Source organism: Pseudophryne corroboree, chromosome 8 (genome assembly GCF_028390025.1).
Source record: "Pseudophryne corroboree isolate aPseCor3 chromosome 8, aPseCor3.hap2, whole genome shotgun sequence".
NCBI classification, from domain to species: domain Eukaryota; kingdom Metazoa; phylum Chordata; class Amphibia; order Anura; family Myobatrachidae; genus Pseudophryne; species Pseudophryne corroboree.
Window position 1 is genome coordinate 62793478 of NC_086451.1, and position 24608 is coordinate 62818085.

Sequence of the window (24608 nt, forward strand, 5' to 3'; positions counted from 1 at the left end):
ACAAATAAGTAATAGGTAAAATAACATGTAAGGTCATTGTGCCTGTGAGGATATCCAGTCCTATAGTTAGAAGCCCCCAATCTGAAGGACCTTTTCAGTACCTCATCTAACCTTTACCTTTCCTTCCCATCCCCTTTGTGAACCATCACTGGCTGTTGTGTTTTGTTGAGTGCCTATGACGTATCTCAGACTCCTCTCTCCTGTTACTCTGTGACTGCAGCTTTGGAGTGACGAGGTGGACAAGGTAAGCCCGCCAGACTGCGCACCAGACTTATGTTGTGCAGAAGATAATGTTTTATGCAGAAAACTTTTTTTTAGCATTGAAAACAAGGACTCTTGCCTCCCAGGTCCTCAGGACACTAAACACTAACGAGTTGTATTATTTTATTTTTTGTTTATTGCTTGTTTTGCTTTACTGCATAGTGGCTTCTCTTCTGGGAGCAATAGATCTACCCTGGCAGCCTGGGAGAGAGATAAAGTACCAGCCAATCCGCTCCTGTCATTTTTCAAACACAGCCTGCAACATGGCAGTTTGGAGATGATTGGCTGGTACTTTATCTCTCTCTCTCTACTTAGCACTTCCCAAAGCTTAGTAGATCTCCCCCCTAGAGGGATTCTGAGTCCGAAACATGGCAGCACCGTATCCCAACATCTATGCAGAGAGGAAGTGCTGTTCTTGCATATAGACAATGCTCGCTCCAGGTCCTGCTTCCTGTATACCTGATGGCTCTCCTGCTGTGCTGGCTGGAGGAAGTCGGCCCGTGAGAGAGCATACTGCATAAACGACAAACTTCATTTAAAGCTTTCTCCCAAGCTTTTTTCTTTTCTCTCTTTGCTGATTGCATAGTGAATAAGGCACTATTTAGTAAAGAAAAAATAAATACAGATGAATCTATATCTTTAGGACCCGGTAATAACTGCACTTGATATAGGACAAAATGCTATGTATTAGTGACTGGACATCAGTGTCCTACCCCAGGGCATAAGTCCTCACTGTGCCCGCCTGCGGGCCGTCCACATTCAGCCAGCTGAGATAGAGAATGCCCTACTGCTAACATAGCCATATGCTGCACAAGGGGAGATATATCAAACCTCTGAGGGACATAAAGTGGAACAAGTCTAGAATGACAGATGCTGATTGGTCGCTATGGGCAACTGCTTCACTTTAGCACAGTTTTTAGAAAGGCAGTTAGAAGCTGGTTGCTGTGGGCAACTGCTACACATTATATCTCCCCCAAAGTGAGAGCATGATGGATACATTTAGTTAGGTGCAAAGGTTCCATCTGTTTCATGTATATAGTTCAGCAATACACAGAGTTTGCTATATACTGTATGAATGTGAAGTGATGGTTTTACTTAAACGGTTTATCTGAAATCAGAGACTGACCCTGGTACAGATCCATATCTGTGTGACATTGGGAACCTTAGTACTGTACTGTATATTGCAATAAGGCATTCCAAATTCCATGTCTGCATTCAGGGCCTTAAATAAATGATAATGAGGAAGAGAGGACAATTGTTCACCTTTAGCTTGGGGCATATTCGATAAAGAAAAGTTTCTGTATGCACAAGTGAGCAGCAATCTGGAGTGACCAATCAGACAGCTTGCAAAATCTCTTAACTGGAATAGAGTGTTCTGATTGGCTGCAGTGGGTTACAGGCAGCAGTATGCAATTAACACCTTTTTCTCTTACGTCCTTGGGGATACTGGGAATCCATTTTGTACCATGGGGTATAGACAGGTCCACTAGGAGCCTTGGGCACTTTAAGAATTGATAGTGTGCGCTGGCTCCTCCCTCTATGCCCCTCCTACCAGACTCAGTTTAGAAAATGTGCCCAGTGGAGCCGGTCACGTTGCTGGAAGCTCCTGAAGAGTTTTCTGCATTTATTTTGTAGGTTTGTTGATTTCAGGCAGGTCTAGATGGCACCAGCCTGTCTGCTTCGTGGGACTTGGGGGTAGGGGAGAACGGCTCAACCTCTTAAAGGGTTAATGGTCCTGTTCCCCGCTGACAGGACACTGAGCTCCTGAGGGAACTATTCGCAAGCCCCACCACGGCGAGCGTACATTCTCGCAGCACACCACCACCCCTAACAGAGCCAGAAGAGCGGTGAGTACTAAGCCAGCGTCCCGGTTAGCGGGTCGCCGGCCGTTATGGCGGCATGAGGGTACGGAGACACACGGCTTTAACATGGGGAGGCTGGATCTCCAGACTCAGTACACAATGCAGACGCACCACTTCTGAGGGAGCGAACTGAGTCTAAGTACACTACGTGTGTACACAGTACCCAGACTGGCATTACGGACTTTAGAGGGGGCTGAATCCATTTTAGGCACTAAAATTACCTCAGCCAGTAAAAAAAAAAAATAAGTACGGGAAGACCGGCTTCACTATGAGCGGATCCAGCAGCTCACCAGCGCCATTTTCCCTCTGCAGTGGACACAGACGCTGACTGACAGGTGCGCGCAGCTCCTCCGGAGAGACTCCACCTCAGCGGTACCAGGGGATCTTGGGGGGGGGGGAGGGGGTTGCTTACTAGTGTACTAAGTCCACAACTTAGTCTGCGACCCGGCTAAGCTCTTGGCATTAGCAGTAAGGGCGTTGTGTGCTGGCTCCAGACTACCTCTGTGTCTCTCTTGAAGGACTCTTTGTGGGTTAATTGTGCATTTAACCTGTTCCTGTGTGTGTGTGTGTGTGTGTGTGTGTGTGTGCGCTGTCACTGTCGCAGTATGTCAGACAAGAGTATGATTCATGTAAGGCACAGTGTTCCTCTTCTCCAGTGGGTTCACTGCAGTGTACTCAGTGCAGACTCTGAGGCTAGCGGGGTGGAGCCAGCTTGGCTGGATTCCATTAGGGGAATGATTTCCAATATCTCTTCTAAATTGTCCGGCAATGAGAAAGAGATGCAATACTTAAGACAATCGATGACTGAGTTTATGAACAGAGATTCGGTACCCAAACCAGCGTCTCAGTCCCCTACCATTTGTCCGCAAAAACGTCCTTTGGCCCATATCCTGCAGTCTGACTCTGATGATGAGGGGTCAGACATGGAGGAGGGGGAGGTGGACTCAGAGGTGGGGGAGGCTACTCTGTCACAGGGAATAGATGCTCTCATAGAAGTTCTGTATATCTCTGGTAAGGTAACCTCCTGTGTCAAAGGAACTAAATACCTTGTTTGAAGAACCGTGGTTTAATCATGATAGGGAATTTCAAATCCCTAAAAGGTTGATATAATCTTTTCCCTTTTCTCCTGAGGATAGGAAAAAATGGGAAAATCCACCGATAGTGGATGCATCAGTATCCAGGCTGTCACAGAAAATTGTATTGCCTGTCCCGGGTGCAGCCTCTCTAAAAGACACGGCTGATCAAAAGGTGTGTTTCATCAGTGTCATCAGTGTCCAGTGTCGATTGGACACTGATGAAACCGCTGACGTAAGCAAGGAGGCGGAGAAACGCGTCTGTCAGGATCTCTGTACACGGAGCGCAGCTGACGGGATCTCCCTACACGGGGCACAGCTTGTTACACAGCACGAGTATACCGGCCGGCCGGTGAGAACATCGGAAAACCCCAGTGCTAAGGGTTTACTGGTGAGCATTTATCTCCAAGTACCCACGGGACTCCAGATAAGGCTGAAATTAGCCGGGAGGGGAACGGAGGATTGCCCAGAGGAAACACGGGCAAAGATACATTGCTACAAGGTAGCTATAATAGTACACTGGATACACGGTGCAGTGAAACAAAGACTGATATTTGCACAAGAGTATTATAATGCTGCAAAAACGTCATTATAAGTGAATGGGAAACTCACAGGTGTGAGAGGGCACGGACTACCATATGTGCATAGGAATGCCTGAATTGCTTAATGGAATATAAAAATATATGGATTGCCTTAACATTGGTCATTTAAACAGGTTTTATTCCTTAAAGAATACATTTTATTAAGTGAATATATATATATATATATATATATATATATATATATATATATATATATATATATATATATATATATACACCTTGAATTGTATATGTGTATAGCAATTGTTTTTTAGATTTAAGATACTGGCCGGTATCAATGTGATGTGTATTGTTTTATATAAATATTAAAAATCATATCAGATTGAGGTAGCGCATTCTCATTGTTTTTGTAAAAAAACATATTTCTTTTTCTTGGATTTTATTATAAGGGGCTTGACCAATTACCCCTGAGAAGGCAAGCACCCACGGGTGCTTGCGCTTTGCTCGGCACAGGTTACGTTCCAATCGTAGTCCACGTGGATCGTTAAGTATGAAAAAATCCAAAAAATGAAAGAAAAAAGTGAAAAACTTGTGTCAACCTTTTGACCTGTCGACCTAACGGCAATGTCGACATAATGCATGTCGACCTAATAGCAATGTCGACATTCAGTGGTTGACCTAATGAGTGTCGTCCTAGCGACCGTGTCCCTTCCTATGTGGCCGCCTCATCAGGCTCATCTACTGTTTGCACTGCAGGACTGCCACTACCAGTTCCAGGCCCTGCCATTTGGTCTCTCCACGGCACAGAGAGTGTTCACCAAAGTGATGGCAGAGATGATGTTTCTACTCCGCAAACAGGGAGTGAACATAATTCCGTAACTGGACGATCTTCTGATAAAGGCACCGTCCAGGGAGCGGTTGTTGGACAGCATTGGCCTCTCAACCATACTACTCCTGGATCTAGGGTGGATTCTGAACTTACCAAAATCTCACCTAGAACCGACGCAGAGGCTTCCTTTCCTGGAAATGATACTGGACACAGAGTCTCAGAGCGTGTTCCTTCCCTTGGAGAAGGCTATGGAAATCCAGTCGATGGTTCGGGTTGTCCTGAAGCCAACCCGGATCTCGGTGCATCTGTGCATTCGCCTTCTGGGGAAAATGGTGGCCTCTTACAAGGCGCTACAGTAAGGAAGGTTTCATGCGAGGCCCTTCCAGCTGGCTCTGTTAGGCGAATGGTCCGGATCGCATCTTCACATGCACCAGAGGATGTCTGTCGCCAAAAGCCAGAATTTCCTTTTGTGGTGGCTACAGACTTCTCACCTCGTCGAGGGTCGGAGGTTCGGGATTCAGAATTGGATTCTGCTAACCACAGACGCAAGCCTCAGAGGTTGGGGAGCAGTCACCCAGGGGGTTCAGTTTGAAGGAAGATGGTCAAGTCAGGAAGTCGTCCTTCCAATAAACATCTTGGAACTCAGGGAAATCTACAACGCCCTTCTGCAGACCTCATGTCTACTTCTGAATCAGGCCATTCAAGTCCAGTTGGACAATGTAACGGCGTTAACGTTTATAAACCAACATGGCGGAACGAAAAGCAGAGCAGCAATGTCAATTGGTGTCAAGAATTCTTCTCTGGGCGGAAAAACACGCTGTGGCGTTGTCGGCGGTCTTCATTCCGGGAGTAGACAACTGGGAAGCAGACTTCCTCAGCAGACACGACCTGCACACGGGGGAGTGGGGCCTCCACCCGGAAGTGTTCCGGTGGTTGACATGTCGGTGGGGATATCCACAGATCGACATGATGGCCTCTCGACTCAACAAGAAGCTCAAGCGGTATTGTTCCAGGTTGAGAGACCCACGAGCAGTGGCGGTAGATGCTCTGACAACTCCGTGGGTCTACCAGCTGGTGTACGCGTTCCTCCACTTCCTCTGATCTCAAGAATTCTAAAAAGATTAAAAAGGGAAAAGGTTCAAGCAATCCTCATTGCTCTGGACAGGCCCCGAAGGGCCTGGTACACAGATCTTCTCGAGATGCTGGTCGAAGATCCGTGGCCTCTACCTCTTCGTGAGGATCTTCTGCAACAGGGCCCGTTCGTCTATCAAGACTTACTGCGGCTACGTTTAACGGCATGGAAGTTAAATGGCTGATTCCGGCCAGGAGAGGGATTCCTGACAAGGTCATCCCAACTATCATCAAAGCCAGGAAGGGGGTAACATCTAAACATTACCACCGTATATGGAAGAAGTATGTCTCTTTGTGTGAGCAAGCAATATTCTGTGGTGGAATTTCATCTGCAACGTCTCCTGCTTTTTCTGCAGTCGGGAGTGGGTGTGGGCCTACGCCTAGGCTCCAATAAAGTCCAAATTTCAAGCTTGTCTATTTACTTTCAGAAAGAATTGGCTTCTCTCCCCGAGGTCCAGATGTTTTTGAAAGGTGTTATGCACATCCAGCCTCCCTTTGTGCCTTCCACGGCACCTTGGGATCTCAGTTTGGTGCTGCAGTTCCTCCAATCGGATTGGTTTGAACCGTTAAAGGAGGTTGACGTAAAGTACCTTATGTGGAAGACCATCACACTGTTGGCCTTCGCTTCAGCTAGACGTGTGTCGGAGCTAGGGGCATTGTCTCACAAGAGCCCCTACTTAATTTTCCACGAGGACAGAGCTGAACTCAGAACTCGTCAGCAATTTCTTCCTAAGGTGGTGTCCGCGTTTCACATAAACCAACCTATTGTGGTTCTGGCTGTTACGGACGCCTCTGTTACTTCAAAGTCTTTGGATCTTGTGAGGGCCTTGAAGGTATACGTAAAGAGGACAGCTCGTCACAGGAAATATGACTTGCTGTTCATTCTCTATGATCCCATTAAAATTGGGTGTCCTTCAAAGCAGTCTATTGCACGCTGGATCACGCTCACTATCCAGCATGCTTATTCCACGGCAGGATTGCTGGTTCCAAAATCTGTACGGGCCCACTCTACTAGGTTGGTGGGTTCTTCTTGGGTGCCTGGCCAGGGTGTCTCGGCTTTACAGCTCTGCTGAGCAGCTACGTGGTCAGGTTCGTACACGTTTGCAAAGTTTTACAAGTTCGATACTTTGACCAAACTGAAGGCCCTTAGAGGCCAATCAGTTCTGTAGGAACCTCCGCACTCTTCCACCCGGTTTGGGAGCTTTGGTACTTCCCCATGGTACTAAATGGATTCCTAGTATCCTCTAGGTCTAGGACATAAGAGAAAATAGGATTTGAATTACCTACCGGTAAATCCTGTTCTCGTAGACCGTAGAGGATACTGGGTGCCCGCCCGGTGCTTCGTTCTTCCTGCACTGTTACTTGGTTAAGTATTCTGGTTTGTTCAGCTGTTGCTGTACAATTTTCTAGATTGGTTATCGTGGCTTTCCTACTGTACTGTGTGCTGGTTCGTAATCTTACCACTCTCCTTATCTATCCTTCTCTCAAAGTATGTCCGTCTCCTCGGGCACAGTTTCCTAGATCAAGTCTGGTAGAAGGGGCATAGAGAGAGGAGCCAGCACACACTACCAAATTCTTAAAGTGCTCAAGGCTCCTAGTGGACCCATCTATACCCCATGGTACTAAATGGATTCCCAGTATCCCCTACGGACTATAAGGAAAGGATTTACCAGTAGGTAATTAAAATCCTATTTTATTAAATGCGTCTGTATTTCACATTATGGGGCAGATGCACTAAGCCGTGGAGAGAGTTAAACTACCAACCAGTCAGCTCCTGTCTAGGGATGGCCATCGGTAGGGTTATCCATCTATGGTTACAGTTGATGGTAACATCGATTGATAAAATCGATGGTGGGAAACCATCTGTAAGGGAACCATCGATGATTTTGACCTTCGAAGGTCACCTTTTAGTATTGAGTGAGTCGCGGGCCAACCAGGGCCCGGGGGCGTGGCTTTGCTGGTTTTGGGGGCGGCGGAGCTATGCTCTGTGTCCCGTTACAGCAGGGGTGGGCAATTATTTCAGCTGAGGGGCCACTTGACATTTCCTGTCAGTATCCGAGGGCCACACACAAAATAGCAGCTCCCCCCACTTGCCAAAAATATAGGGACGTGGCTTCATGTGGAAGGAGTGTGGACAAAAAATAATACAGATTCGTATTAGGCTGCACAATAGTCTCCATTATTCAAATTGCGCCACTTACACACATTACAGCAGGTAGAGCCCCCTTTTACACAGTACGGAAGGTAGAGCCCCCTTTTACACATTACAGCAGGTAGAGCTCCCTTTTACACAGTACGGCAGGTAGAGCCCCCTTTTACACATTACAGCAGGTAGAGCCCCCTTTTACACATTACAGCAGGTAGAGCCCCATTTTACACAGTACGGAAGGTAGAGCCCCCTTTTACACAGTACGGCAGGTAGAGCCCCCTTTTACACAGTACGGCAGGTAGAGCCCCCTTTTACACATTAACATTTTATTTAGGATAATTATTGCGCAGCAAGCAAATTATCCAGTGTCTTATGGCCCCTGGGGAAAGGTGTGACACAGTGATAGGACAAGGGGAGTGTGACAGAACACAAGGGGTCACAGGTAAGAGCCGGCACACACAGTCCAGTCTCCGGGGGCAGCCAGCATCTTCGGGGAAGCTGGACATGCCCCCAGAGCGAAAGAGAAAATACCCGCCAGGCCCCACCCCTTTTAAATTAGGCCACACCCTTTTTGGGCACCACACGGCTTGAGTGGGGGGGGGGGGGTGTAATAGTACAGAGTGCGCTCCGGGTGTCACCACACCCGGTGACGCCATTGGACGACACGGTGACAGAAGAACACGGTGGGGTTGACAGTGACAGAACACCATGGGGGTGACATGGTTACAGAACACGGGGGTTGTGACACAGTGACAGAACATTGGGGGTGTGACACAGTGACAGAACATTGGGGGGTGACACAGTGACAGAACACGGTGGGGGTGACAGCACACGGGATGTGACACGGTGACAGCACACGGGGGGTGACACGGTGACAGAACACGGGGGGGGTGACACAGTGACAGAACACGGGGGGTGTGACAGTGACAGAACATGGGGGAGTGACAGAACACGGTGGGGATGACACGGGGGGGGGGGGGTGACAGTGACAGAACACGGGGGGTGTGACACAGTGACAGAACACGGGGGGTGTGACACAGTGACATAACACGGGGGGGTGACAGTGACAGAACAAGGGGGGGGTGATGCAGTGACAGAACACGGGGGGGATGACACAGTGACAGAACACGGTGGGGGTGAAACGGTGACAGCACACGGGGGGGTGACCGTGACAGAACACGGGGGTGTGACACAGTGACAGAACACGGGGGGGTGACAGTGACAGAACACGTGGGGGTGACACGGTGACAGCACACAGGGGGGGTGACAGTGACAGAACGCGGGGGGGGTGACAGTAACAGAACATGGGGGTGTGACACAGTGACAGAACACAGTGGGGGTGACACGGTGACAGCACACGGGGGGTGATAGTGACAGAACACGGGGGTGTGACACAGTGACAGAACACCATGGGGGTGACAGCACACGGGGGGTGACACGGTGACAGAACACGGGGGTGAGTGACAGTGACAGAACACGGGAGGTGTGACACATTGACAGAACACAGGGGGGATGACACAGTGACAGAACACGGGGGGTGTGACAGTGACAGAACATGGGGGAGTGACAGAACACGTGGGGGTGACACGGGGGGGTGACCGTGACAGAACACGGGGGGTGTGACACAGTGACAGAACACGGGGGGGGGTGATGCAGTGACAGAACACGGGGAGTGACGGTGACAGAACAAGGGGGGGGGGGTGATGCAGTGACAGAACACGGGGGGGGCGACAGTGACAGAACACGGGGGGGTGACACAGTGACAGAACACGGGGGGGGGGGGGTGACAGTGACAGAACACGGGGGGTGTGACACGGTGACAGAACACGGGGGGGTGACACGGTGACAGAACGCGGGGGGGTGACAGTGACAGAACGCGGGGGTGTGACACAGTGACAGAACACAGTGGGGGTGACACGGTGACAGCACACGGGGGGTGACAGTGACAGAACAAGGGGGGGGGGGGTGATGCAGTGACAGAACACGGGGGGGGGGGGGGTGACAGTGACAGAACACGGGGGGGGGGGGGTGACACCGTGACAGCACATGGGGGTGTGACACAGTGACAGAACACGGGGGTGTGACACAGTGACAGAACACGGGGGGGTGACAGTGACAGAACACGGGGGGGTGACAGTGACAGAACATGGGGGTGTGACACAGTGACAGAACACAGTGGGGGTGACAGTGACAGAACACGGGGGGTGTGACACAGTGACAGAACACGGGGGGTGTGACACAGTGACAGAACACGGGGGGGGGGGGGTGACAGTGACAGAACACGGGGGGGGTGACAGTGACAGAAAACGGGGGGGGGGGTGACAGTGACAGAACACGGGGGGGGTGACAGTGATAGAACACGGGGGGTGTGACACGGTGACAGAACGCGGGGGGTGACAGTGACAGAACGCGGGGGGGTGACAGTGACAGAACGCGGGGGGGTGACAGTGACAGAACACAGTGGGGGTGACATGGTGACAGCACACAGGGGGGGTGACAGTGACAGAACAAGGGGGGGGGGGGTGATGCAGTGACAGAACACGGGGGGGTGACACTGACAGCACACGGGGGAGTGACAGTGACAGAACACGGGGGAGTGACAGTGACAGAACACGGGGGTGTGACAGAACGCGGGGGGGTGACAGTGACAGAACATGGGGGTGTGACACAGTGACAGCACACGGGGGGTGGGACACGGTGACAGCACACGGGGGTGTGACACAGTGACAGAACACCATGGGGGTGACAGCACACGGGGGGTGACACGGTGACAGCACACGGGGGGGGTGACACAGTGACAGAACACGGGGGGTGTGACACGGTGACAGAACGCGGGGGGGTGACAGTGACAGAACGCGGGGGGGTGACAGTGACAGAACGCGGGGGGGGTGACAGTGACAGAACGCGGGGGTGTGACACGGTGACAGCACACGGGGGGTGGGACACGGTGACAGCACACGGGGGGTGACAGTGACAGAACATGGGGGAGTGACAACACGGTGGGGGTGACACGGGGGGGTGACAGTGACAGAACACGGGGGGGGTGACACAGTGACAGAACACGGGGGGTGTGACACAGTGACATAACACGGGGGGGGGTGACAGTGACAGAACAAGGGGGGGGGGGTGATGCAGTGACAAAACGCGGGGGGGTGACAGTGACAGAACACGGGGGGGGTGACACGGTGACAGAACGCGGGGGGGTGACAGTGACAGAACACGGGGGTGTGACACAGTGACAGAACACGGGGGTGTGACACAGTGACAGAACAAGGTGGGGGTGACACGGTAACAGCACACGGGGGGTGGGACACGGTGACAGCACACGGGGGGTGACAGTGACAGAACACGGGGAGGTGACACAGTGACAGAACACGGGGAGGTGACACAGTGACAGAACACGGGGGGGTGACACAGTGACAGAACACGGGGGGGGGGGGGGTGACGGTGACAGAACACGGGGGTGTGACACAGTGACAGAACACGGGGGGGGTGACACAGTGACAGAACATTGGGGGTGTGACACAGTGACAGAACATTGGGGGGTGACACAGTGACAGAACACGGTGGGGGTGACAGCACACGGGATGTGACACGGTGACAGCACACGGAGGGTGACACGGTGACAGCACACGGGGGTGTGTGACAGTGACAGAACACGGGGGGGGTGACACAGTGACAGAACACGGGGGGTGTGACAGTGACAGAACATGGGGGAGTGACAGAACACGGTGGGGATGACACGGGGGGGGGGGGGGACAGTGACAGAACACGGGGGGTGTGACACAGTAACAGAACACGGGGGGGGGGGGTGACACAGTGACATAACACGGGGGGGTGACAGTGACAGAACAAGGGGGGGTGATGCAGTGACAGAACACGGGGGGGGTGACAGTGACAGAACACGGGGGGGGATGACACAGTGACAGAACACGGTGGGGGTGACACGGTGACAGCACACGGGGGGGTGACAGTGACAGAACACAGTGGGGGTGACACGGTGACAGCACACGGTGGGGGTGACACAGTGACAGAACACGGGGGGTGTGACAGTGACAGAACATGGGGGAGTGACAGAACACGGTGGGGATGACACGGGGGGGGGGGGGGACAGTGACAGAACACGGGGGGTGTGACACAGTAACAGAACACGGGGGGGGGGGGTGACACAGTGACATAACACGGGGGGGTGACAGTGACAGAACAAGGGGGGGTGATGCAGTGACAGAACACGGGGGGGGTGACAGTGACAGAACACGGGGGGGGATGACACAGTGACAGAACACGGTGGGGGTGACACGGTGACAGCACACGGGGGGGTGACAGTGACAGAACACAGTGGGGGTGACACGGTGACAGCACACGGGGGGGTGACAGTGACAGAACATGGGGGTGTGACACAGTGACAGAACACCATGGGGGTGACAGCACACGGGGGGTGACACGGTGACAGAACACGAGGGTGTGTGACAGTGACAGAACACGGGGGGTGTGACACATTGACAGAACACAGGGGGGATGACACAGTGACAGAACACGGGGGGTGTGACAGTGACAGAATATGGGGGAGTGACAGAACACGTGGGGGTGACACGGTTGGGTGACAGTGACAGAACACGGGGGGTGTGACACAGTGACAGAACACGGGGGGTGTGACACAGTGACATAACACGGGGGGGTGACAGTGACAGAACAAGGGGGGGGTGATGCAGTGACAGAACACGGGGGGGATGACACAGTGACAGAACACGGTGGGGGTGACACGGTGACAGCACACGGGGGGGTGACAGTGACAGAACACGGGGGTGTGACACAGTGACAGAACACGGGGGGGTGACACGGTGACAGCACACAGGGGGGGTGACAGTGACAGAACGCGGGGGGGTGACAGTAACAGAACATGGGGGTGTGACACAGTGACAGAACACAGTGGGGGTGACACGGTGACAGCACACGGGGGGTGATAGTGACAGAACACGGGGGTGTGACACAGTGACAGAACACCATGGGGGTGACAGCACACGGGGGGTGACACGGTGACAGAACACGGGGGTGTGTGACAGTGACAGAACACGGGGGTGTGACACATTGACAGAACACAGGGGGGATGACACAGTGACAGAACACGGGGGGTGTGACAGTGACAGAACATGGGGGAGTGACAGAACACGTGGGGGTGACACAGGGGGGTGACCGTGACAGAACACGGGGGGTGTGACACAGTGACAGAACACGGGGGGGGGGGCGACAGTGACAGAACACGGGGGGGTGACACAGTGACAGAACACGGGGGGGGGGGGGGTGACAGTGACAGAACACGGGGGGGGGGGTGACAGTGACAGAACACGGGGGGCGGGGTGACAGTGACAGAACACGGGGGGTGTGACACGGTGACAGAACACGGGGGGGTGACACGGTGACAGAACGCGGGGGGGTGACAGTGACAGAACGCGGGGGTGTGACACAGTGACGGAACACAGTGGGGGTGACACGGTGACAGCACACGGGGGGTGACAGTGACAGAACAAGGGGGGGGGGTGATGCAGTGACAGAACACGGGGGGGGGGGGGGGGGGTGACAGTGACAGAACACGGGGGGGGGGGGGTGACACCGTGACAGCACATGGGGGTGTGACACCGTGACAGAACACGGGGGTGTGACACCGTGACAGAACACGGGGGTGTGACACAGTGACAGAACACGGGGGTGTGACACAGTGACATAACACGGGGGGGTGACAGTGACAGAACATGGGGGTGTGACACAGTGACAGAACACAGTGGGGGTGACAGTGACAGAACACGGGGGGTGTGACACAGTGACAGAACACGGGGGGTGTGACACAGTGACATAACACGGGGGGGTGACAGTGACAGAACAAGGGGGGGATGATGCAGTGACATAACACGGGGGGGGTGACAGTGACAGAACATGGGGGTGTGACACAGTGACAGAACACAGTGGGGGTGACAGTGACAGAACACGGGGGGTGTGACACAGTGACAGAACACGGGGGGTGTGACACAGTGACATAACACGGGGGGGTGACAGTGACAGAACAAGGGGGGGATGATGCAGTGACAGAACACGGGGGGGGGGGTGACAGTGACAGAACACGGGGGGGGTGACAGTGACAGAACACGGGGGGGGGGGGGGGGTGACAGTGATAGAACACGGGGGGTGTGACACAGTGACAGAACACCATGGGGGTGACAGCACACGGGGGGTGAGACGGTGACAGAACACGGGGGTGTGTGACAGTGACAGAACACGGGGGGTGTGACGCATTGACAGAACACAGGGGGTGTGACACATTGACAGAACACAGGGGGGATGACACAGTGACAGAACACGGGGGGTGTGACAGTGACAGAATATGGGGGAGTGACAGAACACGTGGGGGTGACACGGTTGGGTGACAGTGACAGAACACGGGGGGTGTGACACAGTGACAGAACACGGGGGGTGTGACACAGTGACATAACACGGGGGGGTGACAGTGACAGAACAAGGGGGGGGTGATGCAGTGACAGAACACGGGGGGGATGACACAGTGACAGAACACGGTGGGGGTGACACGGTGACAGCACACGGGGGGGTGACAGTGACAGAACACGGGGGTGTGACACAGTGACAGAACACGGGGGGGGTGACAGTGACAGAACACGTGGGGGTGACACGGTGACAGCACACGGGGGGTGACAGTGACAGAACGCGGGGGGGTGACAGTAACAGAACCCTTGTTCTGTCACCCCCCGTGTGCTGTCACCGTGTCACCCCCACTGTGTTCTGTCACTGTGTCACCCCCACGTGTTCTGTCACTGTCACCCCCCCCGTGTTCTGTCACTGTGTCACACCCCCGTGTTCTGTCACCCCCCCCCGGGTGATGCAGTGACAGAACACGGGGGGGGGGGGGGGGGTGACAGTGACAGAACACGGGGGGGGGGGGGTGACACAGTGACAGCACATGGGGGTGTGACACAGTGACAGAACACGGGGGTGTGACACAGTGACAGAACACGGGGGTGTGACACAGTGACAGAACACGGGGGGGTGACAGTGACAGAACACGGGGGGGTGACAGTGACAGAACATGGGGGTGTGACACAGTGACAGAACACGGGGGGGTGACAGTGACAGAACACAGTGGGGGTGACAGTGACAGAACACGGGGGGTGTGACAGTACACTGGGGGGGGGGGTGACAGTGACAGAACACGGGGGGGGGGGTGACAGTGACAGAACACGGGGGGGGTGACAGTGATAGAACACGGGGGGTGTGACACGGTGACAGAACGCGGGTGTCACCCCCACGTGTTCTGTCACTGTCACCCCCCCCGTGTTCTGTCACTGTGTCACACCCCCGTGTTCTGTCACCCCCCCCCGGGTGATGCAGTGACAGAACACGGGGGGGGGGGGGGGGGTGACAGTGACAGAACACGGGGGGGGGGGGGGTGACACAGTGACAGCACATGGGGGTGTGACACAGTGACAGAACACGGGGGTGTGACACAGTGACAGAACACGGGGGTGTGACACAGTGACAGAACACGGGGGGGTGACAGTGACAGAACACAGTGGGGGTGACAGTGACAGAACACGGGGGGTGTGACAGTACACTGGGGGGGGGGGTGACAGTGACAGAACACGGGGGGGGGGTGACAGTGACAGAACACGGGGGGGGTGACAGTGATAGAACACGGGGGGTGTGACACGGTGACAGAACGCGGGGGGTGACAGTGACAGAACGCGGGGGGGTGACAGTGACAGAACACAGTGGGGGTGACATGGTGACAGCACACAGGGGGGGTGACAGTGACAGAACAAGGGGGGGGGGTGATGCAGTGACAGAACACGGGGGGGTGACACTGACAGCACACGGGGGAGTGACAGTGACAGAACACGGGGGTGTGACAGAACGCGGGGGGGGTGACAGTGACAGAACATGGGGGTGTGACAGTGACAGCACACGGGGGGTGGGACACGGTGACAGCACACGGGGGGTGGGACACGGTGACAGCACACGGGGGTGTGACACAGTGACAGAACACCATGGGGGTGACAGCACACGGGGGGTGACACGGTGACAGCACACGGGGGGATGTGACACAGTGACAGAACACGGGGGGGGGGGGGGTGACACAGTGACAGAACGCGGGGGGGTGACAGTGACAGAACGCGGGGGGGTGACAGTGACAGAACGCGGGGGTGTGACACGGTGACAGCACACGGGGGGTGGGACACGGTGACAGCACACGGGGGGTGACAGTGACAGAACATGGGGGAGTGACAACACGGTGGGGGTGACACGGGGGGGTGACAGTGACAGAACACGGGGGGTGTGACACAGTGACAGAACACGGGGGGTGTGACACAGTGACATAACACGGGGGGGGGTGACAGTGACAGAACAAGGGGGGGGGGGTGATGCAGTGACAAAACGCGGGGGGGTGACAGTGACAGAACACGGGGGGGGGTGACACGGTGACAGAACGCGGGGGGGTGACAGTGACAGAACACGGGGGTGTGACACAGTGACAGAACACGGGGGTGTGACACAGTGACAGAACAAGGTGGGGGTGACACGGTAACAGCACACGGGGGGTGGGACACGGTGACAGCACACGGGGGGTGACACAGTGACAGAACACGGGGAGGTGACACAGTGACAGAACACGGGGAGGTGACACAGTGACAGAACACGGGGAGGTGACACAGTGACAGAACACGGGGGGGGTGACATAGTGACAGAACACGGGGGGGGGGGGGTGACGGTGACAGAACACGGGGGTGTGACACAGTGACAGAACACGGGGGGTGTGACACAGTGACAGAACATTGGGGGTGTGACACAGTGACAGAACATTGGGGGGTGACACAGTGACAGAACACGGTGGGGGTGACAGCACACGGGATGTGACACGGTGACAGCACACGGGGGGTGACACGGTGACAGCACACGGGGGGGTGTGACAGTGACAGAACACGGGGGGGGTGACACAGTGACAGAACACGGGGGGTGTGACAGTGACAGAACATGGGGGAGTGACAGAACACGGTGGGGATGACACGGGGGGGGGGGGTGACAGTGACAGAACACGGGGGGTGTGACACAGTAACAGAACACGGGGGGGGTGACACAGTGACATAACACGGGGGGTGACAGTGACAGAACAAGGGGGGGTGATGCAGTGACAGAACACGGGGGGGGTGACAGTGACAGAACACGGGGGGGGATGACACAGTGACAGAACACGGTGGGGGTGACACGGTGACAGCACACGGGGGGGTGACAGTGACAGAACACGTGGGGGTGACACGGTGACAGCACACAGGGGGGGTGACAGTGACAGAACGCGGGGGGGTGACAGTGACAGAACACGGGGGTGTGACACAGTGACAGAACACGGGGGTGTGACACAGTGACAGAACAAGGTGGGGGTGACACGGTAACAGCACACGGGGGGTGGGACACGGTGACAGCACACGGGGGGTGACACAGTGACAGAACACGGGGAGGTGACACAGTGACAGAACACGGGGAGGTGACAGTGACAGAACACGGGGAGGTGACACAGTGACAGAACACGGGGGGGGGTGACAGTGACAGAACACGGGGGGGGGGGTGACGGTGACAGAACACGGGGGTGTGACACAGTGACAGAACACGGGGGTGTGACACAGTGACAGAACAAGGTGGGGGTGACACGGTAACAGCACACGGGGGGTGGGACACGGTGACAGCACACGGGGGTGTGTGACAGTGACAGAACACGGGGGGGGTGACACAGTGACAGAACACGGGGGGTGTGACAGTGACAGAACATGGGGGAGTGACAGAACACGGTGGGGATGACACGGGGGGGGGGGTGACAGTGACAGAACACGGGGGGTGTGACACAGTAACAGAACACGGGGGGGGGGGGTGACACAGTGACATAACACGGGGGGGTGACAGTGACAGAACAAGGGGGGGTGATGCAGTGACAGAACACGGGGGGGGTGACAGTGACAGAACACGGGGGGGGATGACACAGTGACAGAACACGGTGGGGGTGACACGGTGACAGCACACAGGGGGGGTGACAGTGACAGAACGCGGGGGGGTGACAGTGACAGAACATGGGGGTGTGACACAGTGACAGAACACAGTGGGGGTGACACGGTGACAGCACACGGGGGGGTGACAGTGACAGAACATGGGGGTGTGACACAGTGACAGAACACCATGGGGGTGACAGCACACGGGGGGTGACACGGTGACAGAACACGGGGGGGTGTGACAGTGACAGAACACGGGGGGTGTGACACATTGACAGAACACAGGGGGGATGACACAGTGACAGAACACGGGGGGTGTGACAGTGACAGAATATGGGGGAGTGACAGAACACGTGGGGGTGACACGGTTGGGTGACAGTGACAGAACACGGGGGGTGTGACACAGTGACAGAACACGGGGGGTGTGACACAGTGACATAACACGGGGGGGGTGACAGTGACAGAACAAGGGGGGGGTGATGCAGTGACAGAACACGGGGGGGATGACACAGTGACAGAACACGGGGGGGGTGACACGGTGACAGCACACGGGGGGGTGACAGTGACAGAACACGGGGGTGTGACACAGTGACAGAACACGGGGGGGGTGACAGTGACAGAACACGTGGGGGTGACACGGTGACAGCACACAGGGGGGGTGACAGTGACAGAACGCGGGGGGGTGACAGTAACAGAACATGGGGGTGTGACACAGTGACAGAACACAGTGGGGGTGACACGGTGACAGCACACGGGGGGTGATAGTGACAGAACACGGGGGTGTGACACAGTGACAGAACACCATGGGGGTGACAGCACACGGGGGGTGACACGGTGACAGAACACGGGGGTGTGTGACAGTGACAGAACACGGGGGTGTGTGACAGTGACAGAACACGGGGGGTGTGACACATTGACAGAACACAGGGGGGATGACACAGTGACAGAACACGGGGGGTGTGACAGTGACAGAACATGGGGGAGTGACAGAACACGTGGGGGTGACACAGGGGGGTGACCGTGACAGAACACGGGGAGTGTGACACAGTGACAGAACACGGGGGGGGTGACACAGTGACAGAACACGGGGGGGGTGATGCAGTGACAGAACACGGGGGGGGGGGCGACAGTGACAGAACACGGGGGGGTGACACAGTGACAGAACACGGGGGGGGGGGGGCGACAGTGACAGAACACGGGGGGGGGGGGGGTGACAGTGACAGAACACGGGGGGTGTGACACGGTGACAGAACACGGGGGGGTGACACGGTGACAGATCGCGGGGGGGTGACAGTGACAGAACGCGGGGGTGGGACACAGTGACAGAACACGGGGGGTGTGACACAGTGACATAACACGGGGGGGTGACAGTGACAGAACAAGGGGGGGATGATGCAGTGACAGAACACGGGGGGGGGGTGACAGTGACAGAACACGGGGGGGGGGGGGTGACAGTGACAGAACACGGGGGGGGGGTGACAGTGACAGAACACGGGGGGGGGTGACAGTGACAGAACACGGGGGGGGGGGTGACAGTGATAGAACACGGGGGGTGTGACACGGTGACAGAACGCGGGGGGTGACAGTGACAGAACGCGGGGGGGTGACAGTGACAGAACGCGGGGGGGTGACAGTGACAGAACGCGGGGGGGTGACAGTGACAGAACACAGTGGGGGTGACATGGTGACAGCACACAGGGGGGGTGACAGTGACAGAACAAGGGGGGGGGTGATGCAGTGACAGAACACGGGGGGGTGACACTGACAGCACACGGGGGAGTGACAGTGACAGAACACGGGGGTGTGACAGAACGCGGGGGGGTGACAGTGACAGAACATGGGGGTGTGACACAGTGACAGAACACCATGGGGGTGACAGCACACGGGGGGTGACACGGTGACAGCACACGGGGGGGGGGTGACACAGTGACAGAACACGGGGGGGGGGGGGGTGACAGTGACAGAACACGGGGGGTGTGACACGGTGACAGAACGCGGGGGGGTGACAGTGACAGAACGCGGGGGGGTGACAGTGACAGAACGCGGGGGGGTGACAGTGACAGAACGCGGGGGGGGTGACACGGTGACAGCACACGGGGGGTGACAGTGACAGAACATGGGGGAGTGACAACACGGTGGGGGTGACACGGGGGGGTGACAGTGACAGAACACGGGGGGTGTGACACAGTGACAGAACACGGGGGGTGTGACACAGTGACATAACACGGGGGGGGGGGGGGTGACAGTGACAGAACAAGGGGGGGGGTGATGCAGTGACAAAACGCGGGGGGGTGACAGTGACAGAACACGGGGGGGGTGACACGGTGACAGAACGCGGGGGGGTGACAGTGACAGAACACGGGGGTGTGACACAGTGACAGAACAAGGTGGGGGTGACACGGTGACAGCACACGGGGGGTGGGACACGGTGACAGCACACGGGGGGTGACAGTGACAGAACACGGGGGTGTGACAGAACACGGGGGGGTGACCGTGACAGAACATGGTGGGGGTGACACGGTGACAGCACACAGGGGGGGTGACAGTGACAGAACACGGGGGGGGTGACACGGTGACAGAACGCGGGGGGGTTACAGTGACAGAACGCGGGGGGGTGACACGGTGACAGCACACGGGGGGTGGGACACGGTGACAGCACACGGGGGGTGACAGTGACAGAACACGGGGGGTGACAGTGACAGAACACCATGGGGGTGACACGGTGAGGGTTTGGTACAGCGAGAGCTAAAGATCTCTCCCACCAACCTAAAAACAGTCTGACGCCACTGTCCGCACACACAACGTATTTTGCCTACTTTACAGCCTGAAAGAAAAAAAATATTTGATAGCTCTTTATCATCGATGGCGGGGAAACAATCTGGTTCTCCCCCATCGATGGTAAAAGTAGTTACCATCGGTCATATAGCATCAATGATTTTGAAGCATTGATGGTCGATGGCCATCCCTACTCCTGTCTTTTTTTCAAACACAGCCTGTAACATGGCAGGAGCTGAATGACTGGTACTTTTTTCTATCCCCAAGCTTTGATACATCTCCCTCTATATGTTTTTCAGGCTCTTTTTAATGTAGAACTTGTGTGTCTATCAGACCCACATCATACAGTTGTGCAGGGGTGATTACTGAGAAACCAGGTTAGGGAATGGGAACCCCTCATTTGTAGAGACCTGGGGGCACATCTGACTGCATATAAAGCCACAGTAGCCGGTCTGTTCGGGCACTTGTTTGTTGTGTTACTATATGTTGTATTGTGTTGTTTATTATCGCACCCCTCCCTAGCATGATCCCCTCTCCCACCAAACAGATCTGCTTATTGAAGGGTGTTTGAAAGGGGTCTGTGATATTTCAAATAAATGTTCAGTTTTATGTCCTGTTTCTTTAAAGTGCCCCTATCACCTACATACAATGGGGGTCACCATTTTGTGGGAAATACTATTATCTTTTATTTATATGGCGCCACAAGGGATCCACAGCGCCCGTTACACAGTACATAAACAAATGAGCAAAACAAGAAATAAGCACTTACAGTTTGCGACAATATAGGACAAGTACACGGTATATACAGAAAACCAGGGGTTAGGTGCGATCAAAGGGAGTATTGAATATAAGATAGGGTAAGAGAAGGAAAGGCACATGAGGGAAGAGGGCCCTGCTCTTGCGAGCTTACAAATAGTAAGAATGCAGCCTATCAGCTCGCTAGTCACTAGTGACATCGCTCATGCACTTTTTAACCGATTGGCTGCATTCTCCGGAATATTTTTCTGCCTACTAAATGGCTGCCTCCACTGTGATTATTATTTGTGCGAATACACTATGGATTCAATAAAATGCTTAAAACCATGAGTTTTTATTTTGCTGATTGTAATACTTGTTTTATTCTGTCCCACATGCTATTCATATTAATTTGTCCATTTAGATTAGACTAGTGATGAGCAGATTCGGTTTTACTCGGTTCTCAAAACGGCATCTTATTGGCTCACGGATGTCACGTGTTTTGGATAGCCAATAAGATGCCGTTTTGAGAACCGAGTAAAACCGAATCCGCTCATCACTAGATTAGACAGGAATAATTGATTTGGCCATATCCCTTAAGCCACTTAGCTGCTAGGTTACATGCCACACCTCCTCATTTGCTGACATTGGGGGTCTATTCATGAAGCAGTGAAAAGACTGGAGAAGTTGCCCATGGCAACCAGCTTTGAAGTAACATTTATCAAGTACATTCTATAAAATTATACATAGCATCCGATTGGTTGCCATTGGCAACTTCTCCATTGGCTCACTTCCCCACCCTTTTCACTGCTTCATGAATAGACCCCAGTGTCACTGGCATTAGGGCGGGGCTATGCAGTGCAAGAGACAGGAGATTGGTTATTGAATCCGCATTTCTGTCAAATATTCTTTGCACATATGTAGAGTGTTAGTATTTTATACTGTTCTTTGCCACAAAATGTTAATACCAAGTGACAGGATGCTTATTTGAGCAGTTAACTAGATCATACGTTTTTATTTAATGTTTTAATTAAATAAAACTGTTCCCTTCATTCATCTCTACTGTCACAGGGTTAATGTGATAGATAAGTAAGAGGTAATTGTCCTGACTGAGCGTGGCTGCTGTTTTATTCAATAGTACATTAGACTAATACCCCTTTTACACCAAAATCTCGGGTCTGACCCAGGATTTGGAACACGGTTCCAAGCCGGGTCAGACTCTGGTCTACCCGGGTGCAGTGCCTTGTGGGCCGGCGCTTAGAGATGATGTCATCTCCAAGCGCCGGGAAACACTGCAGAGCGGGACTCCGGTGCGTCTCGTCGGGGGCAAGCACAGCAATCTGGAAGCTGCTGTGCTGCCCCCAGCCTCCGGCGCTTCCAGGCTCCAGACATGGCGCTGCTATCTGCATAGACAGCATGTGCCCAGCTGCAGCATGGCAACCAGCACGGTGCACACTGTCTGAATAGACAGCATGCGCCGTGACCCCCAGCCTCCCGACCGCCCGCCGGACACTGCGGTACGGGAGGTTTGCCATGCTGTAAATGGGTGCCAGGTCGGCTGACCCAGCTTACCCATTTATACCGTCCCCTACCCCCGGTCTTACTCGTGTCCAACCCTGCGTATGTGCCGTGTTGCATTCCCGGGAAAGTGGACCCGGAGTTTAGGAGAAGGACCCTTTTACACCGCCTGCAGTCCCGGGATTTTGCGCGCTCCCGTGCAAAATCCCGGGATATTTCAGGTGGTGTAAAAGGGGTATTAGACTATGCAAACAGCACACGTACATTGGACAAAGTCTGTGCAGACGGCATATCTATGATGTGCATTCCGTCAGATAGAGGCATCATCTGTTTGGTGTAGACCAGTGGTTCCCAAACTCTGGCCTCCGGGCACCCCAACAGTCCAGGTTCCATCCATGCTTAAGCACAGGTGACTAATTAGTACTTCAGTCAGATGGATTATACCATCTGTGCGCAAACATGGATATCTTTAAAACTTGGACTGTTAGGGTGCCTTGGGGGACCAAGTTTGGGAAACGCCAGTGTAGATGAAACTAACGAAAACATCCGCTTACTATGGGCTTAATCACATTGGGGTAGACTGCACCAGGGTATTACAGTATATGGACAGGGTGGAAGCAGCCATTTTTGGATTGAAGCAATATACATGCTTTTGCAATAGACACTAGTGACATTCATGAGCTGAGAGTGTCTCAAGCTCCTAGTGAATTGATGAGCTACAATCTCATAAATAGTGTATCTACACACAGTAAGGCTGCCTCACTGCGTAGCCATCTTGTTCATGTATTGCTTGTTCTACGAGAAGATGGCTTCCTGCAGCGGTTCCCTGTGAGGCTCAGGTGGATGACCTCTTGCTGGTCTAAAGACAGGTGTGAGTGTAACATAGTTGGTGAGGTTGAAAAAAGACCAGTAGTCCATCGAGTTCAACCTGAATATATATTATATTCCCTATTCTATTCTGGTTAAAGGCTATATCCTCGGATATCTTTTTCCATTAGAAATTTATCTAACCCATTTTTAAAAGTATTGACAGAGTCCGCCATTTAACCTTCTCTGGCAGTGAATTCCATATTCGTATTGCCTTTACAGTAAAGAATCCCTTCCTGCGCGGAGTACGAAATTTCCTCTCCTTAAGCTTTAGTGGGTGTCCGCGTTTTGTGTGGAGGTCTCTTAGTAAACAAATTACCTGATAACTCCGCATATTACCCCTTTTATATATTTGTAAATATTAATCATATCTCCTCTTCGCCGTCTCATGTCTAGCGTAAACATATCTAACCTAGAAAGCCTTTCCTCATAATCCAGTGTCTCCAACCCCTTAATCAATTTGCTAGCTCGCCTCTGAAACTTTTCAGGTTGTAACAAGTGTGAGAGCCTATGGGCAGAGTATTTTAGCTGGAGACCCCGCAATATATTAATATCGGATATATCCTCTCTCTTACAGGCAGAACATGAACTGAGAGTGGCCCAGACAGAGTTTGATCGCCAGGCTGAAGTCACCAGGCTTCTGTTGGAAGGGATAAGCAGTACCCATGTGAGTCATAGAACCCTTTCATCTACCACTATAGGCTAAAGACCAGGAGATGGGTGGTCAGAAAATATTTAGGGGGTGCATTTGTTAAATAATAATTGCGGTTCATCCTCGTTTTTGTGGGGCACTTGCAATATTAAGGATCCCCAAGATTTAAGAAAG

At 54.1% G+C, this 24608-nt stretch overlaps 1 protein-coding gene across 8 annotated transcripts in view; it reads left to right on the top strand.

Annotated features, from left to right (window-relative positions):
* The window catches only part of SH3GLB2 (SH3 domain containing GRB2 like, endophilin B2), a 130856-nt gene that overhangs the window by 74336 nt on the left and 31912 nt on the right, over nucleotides 1-24608 (top strand). For 5 of the 8 annotated variants that reach the window (XM_063936495.1, XM_063936492.1, XM_063936498.1 and 2 more), the window contains 2 exons: nucleotides 221-244; nucleotides 24360-24449. In XM_063936495.1, coding sequence (XP_063792565.1) covers nucleotides 221-244; nucleotides 24360-24449 — 114 coding nt within the window. The remainder of the gene's footprint in view (nucleotides 1-220; nucleotides 245-24359; nucleotides 24450-24608) is intronic. The other 3 variants (XM_063936493.1, XM_063936497.1, XM_063936499.1) reach the window with 1 other exon arrangement.